Genomic DNA, 12,889 nt, shown 5'->3' on the forward strand with positions numbered 1-12,889 from the left:
TGGATAGAAGCCTAGCCTGTCCAATCTTTCCTCGTAAGACATCCTGCCCATTGCAGGTATTAGTCTAGTAAACCTTCTCTGTACTGCCTCCAATGCATTTACATCCTTCCTTAAATAAGGAGACCAGTACTGTACACAGTACTCCAGATGTGGTCTCACCAATGCCCTGTATAACTGAAGCATAACCTCCCTACTTTTGGATTCAATTCCTCTCGCGATAAACAATAACATTCTATGAGCTTTCCTAATTACGTGCTGTGCCTGCAAACTGACCTTTTGCGATTCATGCACTAGGACACCCAGATCCCTCTGCATCTCAGAGCTGTGCAATCTCTCACCATTTAGATAATATGCTTCTTTTTTATTTTTCCTGCCAAAGCGGACAATTTCACACTTTCCTACATTATATCCTGTTGGTCTTTGGCCACTTACTTAACCTATCTATATCCCTTTGTAGCCTCCTTATGTCCTCTTCACAAGTTACTTTCTTACCTATCTTTGTGTCATCAGCAAATTTAGCAACCAGACCTTCGGTCCCTTCATCTAAGTCATTTATATAAATTGTAAAAAGTTGAGGCCCCAGCACAGATTCCTGTGGCACACCACTCGTTACATCTTGCCAACCAGAAAATGACCCATTTATGCCTACTCTCTGTTTCCTGTTAGTTAGCCAATCTTCTATCCATGCCAATATGTTACCCCCTATACCATGAGCTTTTATTTTCTGCAATAACCTTTGATGTGGCACCTTATCATAAGATCATAAGAACTAGGAGCAGGAGTAGGCCATCCGGCCCCTCGAGCCTGCTCCGCCATTCAATAAGATCATGGCTGATCTTTTCGTGGACTCAGATCCACTTACCCGCCCTCTCACCGTATCCCTTAATTCCTTTATTGTTCAAAAAGATATCTACCTTAGCTTTAAAAACGTTGACTGAAGAAGCGTCAACTACTTCACTGGGCAAGGAATTCCATAGATTAACAACCCTTTGGGTGAAGAAGTTCCTTCTCAATTCAGTCCTAAATCTGCTCCCTCTAATCTTGAGGCTGTGCCCTCTTGTCCTAGCTTCACCTGCCAGTGGAAACATCCTCTCTACTTGTATCTTATCTATTCCCTTCATAATGTTATATGTTTTTATAAGATCCCCCCTCATTCTTCTGAATTCCAATGAATATAATCCCAATTAACTCAGTCTCTCCTCATAAGCCAACCCCCTCAACTCCGGAATCAACCTAGTGAACCTCTTCTGCACCCCCTCCAGTGCCAGTACATCCTTTCTCAAGTAAGGAGACCAAAACTGCACACAGTACTCCAGGTGCGGCCTCACCAGTACCTTATACAGCTGCAACATAACCTCTCTGCTTTTAAACTCAATCCCTTTAGCAATGAAGGACAAAATTCCATTTGCCTTCCTAATTACTTGCTGTACATGCAGACCTTCTGCGATTCAATGCACAAGGACACCCAGGTCCCTCTGCATAGCAGCATGCTGCAACTTTTTACCATTCAAGTAATAATTCTTTTTACTGTTACTCCTACCGAAATGAATGACTTCACATTTATTAACATTGTATTCCATCTGCCAGACCTTTGCCCACTCACTCAATGTATCTATGTTCCTCTGCAAAGTTTCACAGTTATCTGCACACTTTGCTCTGCCACTCATCTTAGTGTCATCTGCAAACTTTGACACCCTACACATGGTCCCCAACTCCAAATCATCTATATAAATTGTAAATAATTGCAGTCCCAACACCGATCCCTGAGGCACACCACTAGTGACTGATTGCCAACCAGAATAGCACTGATTTATCCCCACTCTCTGCTTCCTGTTAGTCAACCAATCCTCTATCCATGCTAATACTTTACCCCTAACGCCATGCATCCCTATCTTATGCAGCAGCCTCTTGTGTGGCACCTTGTCGAAGGCCTTTTGGAAATCTAGGTACACCACATCCACTGGGTCCCCATTGTCCACCTTGCTCGTAATGTCTTCATAGAATTCCAAAAGATTTGTCAAGCATGACCTGCCCTTCATGAACCCATGCTGCGTCTGCCCAACGGGACAATTTCTATCAAGATGTCCTGCTATTTCTTCCTTGATAATAGACTCAAGCATCTTCCCCACTACAGAGGTTAAGCTAACCGGTCTATAATTCCCCATCTTTTGTCTACCTCCCTTGTTAAACAGTGGCGTCACATCTGCTGTTTTCCAATCTGCTGGGACTACCCCAGAGTCCAGCGAATTTTGGAAAATTACCGCCAGTGCACCTGCTATTTCTCCCGCCATCTCTTTTAGTACCCTGGGATGCATTCCATCAGGGCCAGGAGACTTATCAATCCTTAGCTCCATTAGCGTGCCCAACACTACCTCTTCCGTAATAATGTTTGTTTCCAGGTCCTCACCTACGTTCATCTCTTTGTCAATTACTGGCATGTTATTAGTGTCCTCCACTGTGAAGACCGATACAAAATACCTGTTCAATGCCTCGGCCATTTCATCATATCCCATAACTAAATTCCCCTTCTCATCCTCTAAAGCACCAACGTTTACTTTAGCCACTCTTTTTTGTTTTATATATTTATAGAAACTTTTGCTATCTGTCTTTATATTCTGTGCTAGTTTTTTTCTCATGTTCTATCTTACTTTTCTTTATAGCTCTTTTTGTGGCTTTCTGTTGACCTTTAAAGTTTCCCCAATCTTCTAGTTTCATGTTGTTTTTGGCCACTTTGTATGCCTTCTCTTTCAATTTGATAGCCTCCCTTATTTCCTTAGACACCCATGGCAGATTACCCCTTTTCTTCCAGTCCTTCCTTTTCACTGGAATATACTTTTGCTGAGCACTTTGAAAAATTGCTTTGAAAGTCCTCCACTGCTCGTCAACTGTCCCACCATAAAATCTTTGTTTCCAGTCTACTTTAGCCAAGTCCTCCCTCATTCTATTGTAGTCCCCCTTGTTCAAGCGCAGGACCCTGGTATTGGATTTTATCTTCACACTCTCCATCTGTATTCTAAATTCAACCATACTGTGATCACTCCTTCCAAGAGGATCCCTAACTATGAGGTCATTAATTAGTCCTGTCTCATTACACAGGACTAGATCTAGGATAGCTTGCTCCCTCGTCGGTTCCATTACATACTGTTCAAGAAAACTATCACGGATACACTTAACGAACTCCTCCTCAAGGCTACCCTGACTGAGCTGGTTCGACCAATCTACATGCAGATTAAAATCCCCCATGATAATTGCCGTACCATTTTTACAGGCATTAGTTATTTCTTTGTTTATTGCCCGCCCCAATGTGATGTTATTATTTGGTGGCCTATAGACTACGCCTATCAGTGACTTTTTCTTCTTAGAGTTTCTAATTTCCACCCAAATGGATTCAACCTCATTCTCCATAGAACCTATATCCTGTCTCAGCACCGCCCTGATGTCGTCCTTGAATATCAGAGCTCCACCACCTCCCTTACCTTCCTGTCTGTCCTTCCGAATAGTCTGGTACCCCTGGATATTTAACTCCCAGTCGTGACCAACCTGTAACCATGTCTCCGTAATGGCTACCAAATCATATTCATTCGCGATGATTTGTGCCGTTAACTCATCAACCTTGTTACGAATGCTACGAGCATTCAGGTAAAGTGCCTTTATGCTAGCTTTCTTAACCTCATGATTTCCAACATCTCTAATAATATCTCCTGAGTTATCCTTCCTTTCTGCTTCTTTCATAGTCTGCCTTGAACTTAAACCCTCCTGCACACATGTTAACCTGCTGCTTACCTTTTTATTTATCATCATACTCCCTGTCGTTTTCCCTTTCCCTTCCCCCCGACTCACTAGTTGAAAGTCCTGGAGACCACCCTATTTATCCTTTTCGCTAGAACACTGGTTCCAGATCGGTTCTGGTGGAGACCGTCCCATCGGTACAGATCCCCCCGGTTCCAAAACTGATGCCAATGCCCCATGAAATGGAACCCCTCTTTCCCACACCACTCCCTTAGCCACGTGTTTACTTCCCTAATTTTCTTATGCCTAAACCAATTTGCACGTGGCTTGGGCAGTAATCCGGAGATTATGACCCTCGAGGACCTGTTCCTTAATTTCGTTCCTGGTGCTTTATAATCCCCAAACAGGTCCTCCATCCTAGCCTTGCCTATGTTGTTGGTCCCAACGTGGACCACAACAACTGGATCCTCCCCCTCCCGCTCCAATATCCTCTCAAGCCGGTCAGAGATGTCCTGCACCCTAGCACCGGGCAGGCAACACACGATGCGGGACTCCCGATCCGGCTTGCAAAGGATACTATCTATCCCCCTAATTATAGAATCTCCTATAACTACCACTTGTCTTTTTGCTCCCCCCTCTTGAATGGCCTTCTGCACCATGGTGGCGTGGTCAGTTGGCTCATCCTCTCCGCAGCCCTTCTCCTCATCCACACAGGGAGCAAGTATCTCAAATGCCTTCTGGAAATCTAAGTACAATACATCCACCCGTTCCCCTTTATCTACAGTACATGTAACTCCCTCAAAGAACTCCAATAAATTGGTTGGGCATGATTTCCCTTTCACAAAACCATGTTGGCTGTGCCTGATTACCTTGAATTTTTCTAAATGCCCTGCTGTAGAGTCTTTAAGCACAGAGTCATGAAGGGCCAAATGGCCTCCTACTGTGCCATATGATTCTATGATTCTGAGCCCCTCAGTCAGAGCGAGCACGCCATCACTATCTCAGGATAACATAGGAATAAGAGGCCATTCATCCCCTCAAGCCTATGCTGCCATTTCATTAGATTGTGGCTGATCTGTATCTTAACGTCATTTATTCACCTTTGATCCATACTCCTTGATACAATTATCCAATAATAATCTATTGATCTCTGTTCTAAATAATTTAATTGACCTGGCTTCATGGGGAGAGAGTTTCAGATTTCCACTGCCTTTTGTGTGAAAAGGTACTTCCTGATTCTATAATAAAAGCAAAATACTGCGGATGCTGGAAATCTGAAATAAAAACAAGAAATGCTGGAACCACTCAGCAGTTCTGGCAGCATCTGTGGAAAGAGAAGCAGAGTTTACGTTTCGGGTCAGTGACCCTTCTTCGGAACTGGCAAATATTAGAAATGTCAAAGGTTATAAGCAAGAGATAACGAAGGAGAAGGTGTAGATTGGACAAGGTGTAGAGCTCAACACACCATTAACATATTGTTTGCCTTTGTTCCATGACCTTTTGGTCAGCTATGTGGCCTTGTCCAATCTACACCTTCTCCTTTGTTATCTCTTGCCCCACCCCCGCCTTACTTGCTTATAACCTTTGACATTTCTAATATTTCCTCGTTCCGAAGAAGGGTCACTGACCCGAAACGTTAACTCTGCTTCTCTTTCCACAGATGCTGCCAGACCTGCTGAGTGGTTCCAGCATTTCTTGTTTTTATTCTTCCTGATTCTATTCCTGATTGCTAACTGCTTGGATCGCATCCCAAAGTAATTTGGGGCCTTTTTTTATTCTTTCAAGGGATGTGGGCATCGCTGGCAAGGCCAGCATTTGTTGCCATCCCTAATTGCCCTTGAGAAGGTTGTGGTGAGTCGCTTTCTTGAGCTGCTGCATTCCATCTGGTGCAGGTACACCCCAGTGCTGTTCGGGAAGGAGTTCCAAGATTTTGATCCAGCGACAGTGAAGGAACGGCGATATAGTTCCAAGTCAGGATGGTGTGTGGCTTAGAGGGGAACTTGCAGGTGGTGATGTTCCCACACGGTTGCTGCCCGTGTCCTTCTAGGTGGTAGAGCTCGCGGGTTTGGAAGGTGCTGTTGAAGGAGCCTTGGTAAGTTGTTGCAATGCATCTTGTATATGGTACACACTGCTACCAGTGTGTGTTATTGGCAGAGGGAGTGAATGTTTAAGATCATGGTTGGGGCGCCAATCAAGCAGACTGCTTTGTCTTGGATGGTGTCGAGCTTTTGGGGTGTTGTTGGAACTGCACTTATCCAAGCAAGTGGAGAGTTTTCCATCACACTCCTGACTCGTGCCCTGTAGATGGTTGACAGGCTTTGGGGAGTCAGGATGTGAGTTACTCACCTCAGAATTCCCAGTCTCTGCCCTGCTCTTGTAGCCACAGTATCTATATGGCTGGTCCAGTTCAGTTTCTGGTCAATGGTAACCCCCAGGATGTTGATAGTGGGGGATTCAACGATGGAATGCCATTGAATGTCAAGGGGAGATGGTTAGATTCTCACTTGTTGGAGATGGTCATTGCCTGGCACTTGTGTGGCATCAATGTTACATGCCACTTATCAGCCCAAGCCTGAATGTTGTCCAGGTCTCGCTGCATATGCACATGGACGTTTTCAGTATCTGAGGAATTGCGAATGGTACTGAACATTTTGGAATCATCAGTGAACATCACCATTTCTGACCTTATGATGAAGGGAAGGTCATTGATGAAGCAGCTGAAGATGGTTGGGCCTAGGACATCGCAGTGCACATCGTGCCGGACCAGATGATTCAGTACGGTGGATCCACTGAGCCCTGTGCTCTCGGATCCCTCTCCAGCATCGGCAAAATCGGCAGCAAGCAGAACAAAACTTACTCCAAAATTCTGTTTGAGCTGGTCAACAAGCACCTGCACATTTCTCCAGACAGGATGTACATCGTGTTCCAAGACCTGGATGCTCCTAATGTTGGCTGGAATTGCACCACCTTCTGATCCAGACCATTCCTAAATGATCACTGTAATAAAAAATAAAAAACTACCCTGAGGAACTCCTGTAGTGATGATCTGGAGCTGAAATGATTGGCCTCTAATACCACAACCATCTTCCATTGTGTTTCCATCCTTTCCTCCCTGGGCACTGTCCAGTTCTGCATGTACAGTTCTCTGGATCCAGGCTATCCCTGGGTACTGTACCCAAGTGGCAATTCATGATGTGAGGCCATCACAGATCACCCCAGTCCTGCTCAACACTCACGCAAATCATTTTTGGCTTTGGGCGATGGTATAAACTGGGCACCATTGGTTCAGCACCCATTACATCTACTCCGCATTCTCAATTCCATTTCTATTAAACTCAATGAATGATAAGGAATAAAAAGCTGGATGGTGGTTTGACACCATGTCTGCATTTTCGTAACTTTGCTGCAAAGATCATTTTGCAGTAACTTGATAAATATTGAATACCAATTCTGGGCTCCCCCACTGCTGATGCAGTGCTGAAATCTGCAGCAGCTGACTTCAAGCCACTACATCAAAGCTGGCATACTGGCTGTCACAAAGACTAATTTGCATGGCTATGTGCTGTGATAAGGTAGGAAATAGAGCGAGAACTGCTTCTACAGCCATCCCTCGGGTACAGGGTTTCAGTACCAGCCCTGCTTGCCATTCAGTTCACATGCCAGACTTAACTGCTATAAGTGGAACAGGCCAAGGAAGGGGTATAATGTCTACAATTAATATTTCAGGAGCTGTTCAAACATTTCAGCACCAATTTTTAAGCAGAACAATTAAGATTCACTCTAGCCTCTTGACCTACTGGCCACTGGGCTCCTAATGATGTTGTAATGAGGCGAGAATATGTGCCAAGACCAAAATGTATACAGGTGGACCTACTGGAAGGGGAATGGGAAGAGAGAAATGAGAAACTGAAAACTTAATAGATCTGCAAAAGTCTCATTTTAAATTCTGTTCACATAATCAAGTCTTCCATTCTATAGCTGCTTCTGCTCTTTGTTGTAATGAAGTAGTTCAAGTTGTTGAATTGTTCAATACCTCCAGCCACTTCTGTCTGTCGGCAAAGGATTATTGCTCTGAGAATAAATTAATGCATCCAAAGGCAGAAGGAATCTCATAAATCATGAGGTTCTACAATTCAGGGGAGCTATAAATGCCCTTTTTAGGCCATTTCTGTGCTGCTTTCTAGCGGAACAGAAAAATCGAAGCATAATTTTTTTTCCCCCAGCAGATCACTGTTTTGGTATTCATTACAAGCACCGCAAAGGGATGGAAGTCTCTTATAGCCTAACTACTCCATTCTTTATCGAAATGCCGTGGCAGCAGCTATTTGACTGATACCTGCTGTCTGCTCTCTCTAGGTTCTCCCGGGATGAAGATCTACATTGATCCATTTACTTATGAGGACCCAAATGAGGCCGTCCGGGAGTTTGCCAAGGAGATTGATGTCTCTTGTGTGAAAATTGAGGAAGTAATTGGAGCAGGTACATCTTGTTGAGTTTGAGATGCTGTGCATATTGATTGAATTCTCCTCCTGACTGGAATATATTCTGACTATTTTTAGTGTCACTGTAATTGAAGATCTTTTCTCTTTTGTAAATTGACTCCCTAATTTCTCTACTCTTTCCTGAACCGCTCTCTTCCCCTTCTTGTCACCCCCCTCTCCTCCAGGAGAATTTGGGGAAGTGTACAAGGGCCGTCTCAAGCTGCCTGCAAAGCGAGAAATCTATGCGGCGATTAAGACCCTGAAGGCAGGTTACTCCGAAAAACAACGTCGTGATTTTCTGAGTGAGGCCAGTATCATGGGTCAGTTTGACCATCCAAATATCATCCGTCTGGAAGGAGTGGTAACCAAAAGTCGCCCGGTGATGATCATCACGGAGTTTATGGAGAATGGAGCTCTGGATTCATTTCTACGGGTAAATATTCAAGCTGATCATTGCCAGGAGAAGGCCAAGGAAAACAATTTACAGCTTCTCCAGGTCTTCAGAAGTTCAGTTTTCTAAATAAGAAATAAAATTGAAATTATAATCAAAGTAACAACAGTTAATCAGAGTGTGTGAGGATAATGCAATCTTTGCTATTAGTGATATGGTGATTACAATGCTGCATAATTTTTATACTGCTGTTTTTTTGGATCAGAGGGGCTTGCTTCCAATTGGATCTAGCTTATTGACCATTTGTTACAGAACAGATCAATGTTTCAGGTTTGTTTTGTCTGTGAGGTTTATATTGGACTGGTGGGTTTTATATTGGGTTGGGGGGGGTTCTATTGGACTGGAGGGGATTGTATTGGACTGGAGGGGTTTGTATTGGACTGGCGGAGTTGTATTAGATGGCAGGAATTTCTATTGGACTGGTTTGTATTGGATGAGGAGGTGTTGTACTGGACTGGGTTTGTTTGTATTGGAGTGGCGGAGGTTTGTATTGTACTGGAGGATCTGTATGGGACTGGCGGGGGGGGGGTGGTGGGTGTGGTTGTATATTGGATTAGGGATTTTATCTAGGACTGGGCTTTTGTATTGTTCTGGGGGTTTATATTAGACTAGTGGGGTTTGTGTTAGACTGTGGGATTTGTATTGGGCTGGGCGGAGTGGGTGGGTTTGTAAAGTACTGGAGCGTTTGTATTTTGGTCTGTGTGATTTACCTTATTGCAATTTTAAATCAAAGTCCCTTTAGCCTATTTTTTTGTCCAGTTACTTTATATTTGTTTTTTTAATGTGGATGACACTGGCAGGACAATATTCACTGCCCATTTGTCACTTCCTTTGTGGCTATCAAGAATCAACCATATCAATAACTGGAGAGCAGAGAGTTCTCCTGACGTTCACCAAGAACAGTGACAACTGCTGTTTGTGGAGCTCAGAGATTCGGCCAAACGACTGCCAGCTGAGGTGGCGCCATGACCAGGATCCTGGCTGGGCACATAATGTAATGCTCAATCGTTGTTAATCGGTACAGTGATCAGTGTACACAATCTATCAAGAGCATTGAGATTTCATTCTCTTCTTAGCATTAGTGAATGACAACCAGTAAAAGTAAGTATTTGTCTTTTTAAGTAGCAGCTTTTTAACTTATGGTCAAGAACAAGCTTCGCATCTTTATTCAGCCGATGTCAGTTGGCCATACTTATCAGCCAGTGTTCAGTACAACTACCATTTTGTGAATATTTATCTTCATCAGGGTGGAGCGGTCAGTGGGTAGCACATCAAAATCCAAAAAGCCGTGTTAAAATGAAGTAAATAAAACAGCAAGAGCAAAACTGAACTTAATACTGAATGGTTTATTTCCCAGTGAAGGGTTATGTGAGGTTCATCGTGAATTCCCAAAAGCAGAAAGAAGTGTATCTCACTCTGCTAAATGTACTACCATTATGCAAGGAATCCAGATGTCTACAAATTCGACGTTACTGCAGGGATTCTGCTCTCCAACAGCAGTGGGGAATGAAGCGAATTGCATGAATTGAGGCCGACTGCTGCTTCCCCTACTCCCGACTCTCTATCACCTCCAGGACCTCTGTTCGCCTTTTCAACAGCCACAGAACACGTGGAATGGAGATTTCCCTCTTCAGGCTGTAGTACTACTGCTTCCATAGGTCACATGTACATAATTCATAGGAAGTGATGACACAAGCAGCAAGACAACCCTTGCAAAGTGAGGGTCTTGCAGGAGCGTCTATTCAGCCCCCAACACTCAACAAACAGTTTACGTTATGTCCCTCTGATAAGTGCCAAATTTCATTCAGCACAAGTTGTACAGATTTTCGATGAATGATAGAATTATTTTATTTTGCAGAGATGGGAGCAGGGGCAGGATCAAATCAGTAACCCAGTTACCAATTCAACCACAGAATCAGGATCTGATCAGAGCCCAGTCCTACAGCAGTGTCAGGATCTGATCAGAGCCCAGTCCTACAGCAGTGTCAGGATCTGATCAGAGCCCAGTCCTACATCAGTGTCAGGAACTGATCAGAGCCCAGTCCTACAGCAGTGTCAGGAACTGATCAGAGCCCAGTCCTACAGCAGTGTCAGGATCTGATCAGAGCCCAGTCCTACAGCAGTGTCAGGATCTGATCAGAGCCGAGTCCTACAGCAGTGTCAGGATCTGATCAGAGCCCAGTCCTACGGCAGTGTCAGGATCTGATCAGAGCCCAGTCCTACAGCAGTGTCAGGATCTGATCAGAGCCCAGTCCTACAGCAGTGTCAGGATCTGATCAGAGCCCAGTCCTACAGCAGTGTCAGGAACTGATCAGAGCCCAGTCCTACAGCAGTGTCAGGAACTGATCAGAGCCCAGTCCTACAGCAGTGTCAGGATCTGATCAGAGCCCAGTCCTACAGCAGTGTCAGGATCTGATCAGAGCCCAGTCCTACAACAGTGTCAGGAACTGATCAGAGCCCAGTCCTACAACAGTGTCAGGAACTGATCAGAGCCCAGTCCTACATCAGTGTCAGGAACTGATCAGAGCCCAGTCCTACAGCAGTGTCAGGATCTGATCAGAGCCCAGTCCGACAGCAGTGTCAGGATCTGATCAGAGCCCAGTCCTACAGCAGTGTCAGGATCTGATCAGAGCCCAGCCCTACAGCAGTGTCAGGATCTGATCAGAGCCCAGTCCTACAGCAGTGTCAGGATCTGATCAGAGCCCAGTCCTACAGCACCGTCAGCATCTGATCAGAGCCCAGTCCTACAACACCGTCAGCATCTGATCAGAGCCCAGTCCCACATCAGTGTCAGGATCTGATCAGAGCCCAGTCCTACATCAGTGTCAGGATCTGATCAGAGCCCAGTCCTACATCAGTGTCAGGATCTGATCAGAGCCCAGTCCTACATCAGTGTCAGGATCTGGTCAGAGCCCAGTCCTACAGCAGTGTCAGGATCTGATCAGAGCCCAGTCCTACAGGAGTGTCAGGAACTGATCAGAGCCCAGTCCTACAACACCGTCAGCATCTGATCAGAGCCCAGTCCCACATCAGTGTCAGGATCTGATCAGAGCCCAGTCCTACAGCAGTGTCAGGATCTGATCAGAGCCCAGTCCTACAGGAGTGTCAGGAACTGATCAGAGCCCAGTCCTACAACACCGTCAGCATCTGATCAGAGCCCAGTCCCACATCAGTGTCAGGATCTGATCAGAGCCCAGTCCTACATCAGTGTCAGGATCTGATCAGAGCCCAGTCCTACATCAGTGTCAGGATCTGGTCAGAGCCCAGTCCTACAGCAGTGTCAGGATCTGATCAGAGCCCAGTCCTACAGCAGTGTCAGGATCTGATCAGAGCCCAGTCCTACAGGAGTGTCAGGGTCTGATCAGAGCCCAGTCCTACATCAGTGTCAGGATCTGATCAGAGCCCAGTCCTTCAGGAGTGTCAGGATCTGATCAGAGCCCAGTCCTACAGGAGTGTCAGGATCTGATCAGAGCCCAGTCCTACAGCAGTGTCAGGAACTGATCAGAGCCCAGTCCTACATCAGTGTCAGGATCTGATCAGAGCCCAGTCCTTCAGGAGTGTCAGGATCTGATCAGAGCCCAGTCCTACAGGAGTGTCAGGATCTGATCAGAGCCCAGTCCTACAGCAGTGTCAGGAACTGATCAGAGCCCAGTCCTACATCAGTGTCAGGATCTGATCAGAGCCCAGTCCTACAGGAGTGTCAGGATCTGATCAGAGCCCAGTCCTTCAGGAGTGTCAGGATCTGATCAGAGCCCAGTCCTACAGGAGTGTCAGGATCTGATCAGAGCCCAGTCCTACAGGAGTGTCAGGATCTGATCAGAGCCCAGTCCTACAGCAGTGTCAGGATCTGATCAGAGCCCAGTCCGACAGCAGTGTCAGGATCTGATCAGAGCCCAGTCCTACAGCAGTGTCAGGATCTGATCAGAGCCCAGTCCTACATCAGTGTCAGGATCTGATCAGAGCCCAGTCATACATCAGTGTCAGGAACTGATCAGAGCCCAGTCCTACAGCAGTGTCAGGATCTGATCAGAGCCCAGTCCTACATCAGTGTCAGGATCTGATCAGAGCCCAGTCATACATCAGTGTCAGGAACTGATCAGAGCCCAGTCCTACAGCAGTGTCAGGATCTGATCAGAGCCCATTCCTACATCAGTGTCAGGATCTGATCAGAGCCCAGTCCTACATCAGTGTCAGGAACTGATCAGAGCCCAGTCCTACAGCAGTGTCA

General features: G+C 45.6%; 1 protein-coding gene across 1 annotated transcript in view; it reads left to right on the forward strand.

The window, feature by feature from the left end:
* LOC137375109 (ephrin type-B receptor 1) overlaps positions 1 to 12,889 on the forward strand; it is an 826,129-nt gene that overhangs the window by 667,924 nt on the left and 145,316 nt on the right. The window contains exons 10-11 of the mRNA XM_068041741.1: positions 8,086 to 8,208; positions 8,396 to 8,643. Of these exons, the coding sequence (XP_067897842.1) occupies positions 8,086 to 8,208; positions 8,396 to 8,643 (371 nt within the window). The remainder of the gene's footprint in view (positions 1 to 8,085; positions 8,209 to 8,395; positions 8,644 to 12,889) is intronic.

Source organism: Heterodontus francisci, chromosome 11, assembly GCF_036365525.1.
Source record: "Heterodontus francisci isolate sHetFra1 chromosome 11, sHetFra1.hap1, whole genome shotgun sequence".
NCBI classification, from domain to species: Eukaryota; Metazoa; Chordata; class Chondrichthyes; order Heterodontiformes; family Heterodontidae; genus Heterodontus; species Heterodontus francisci.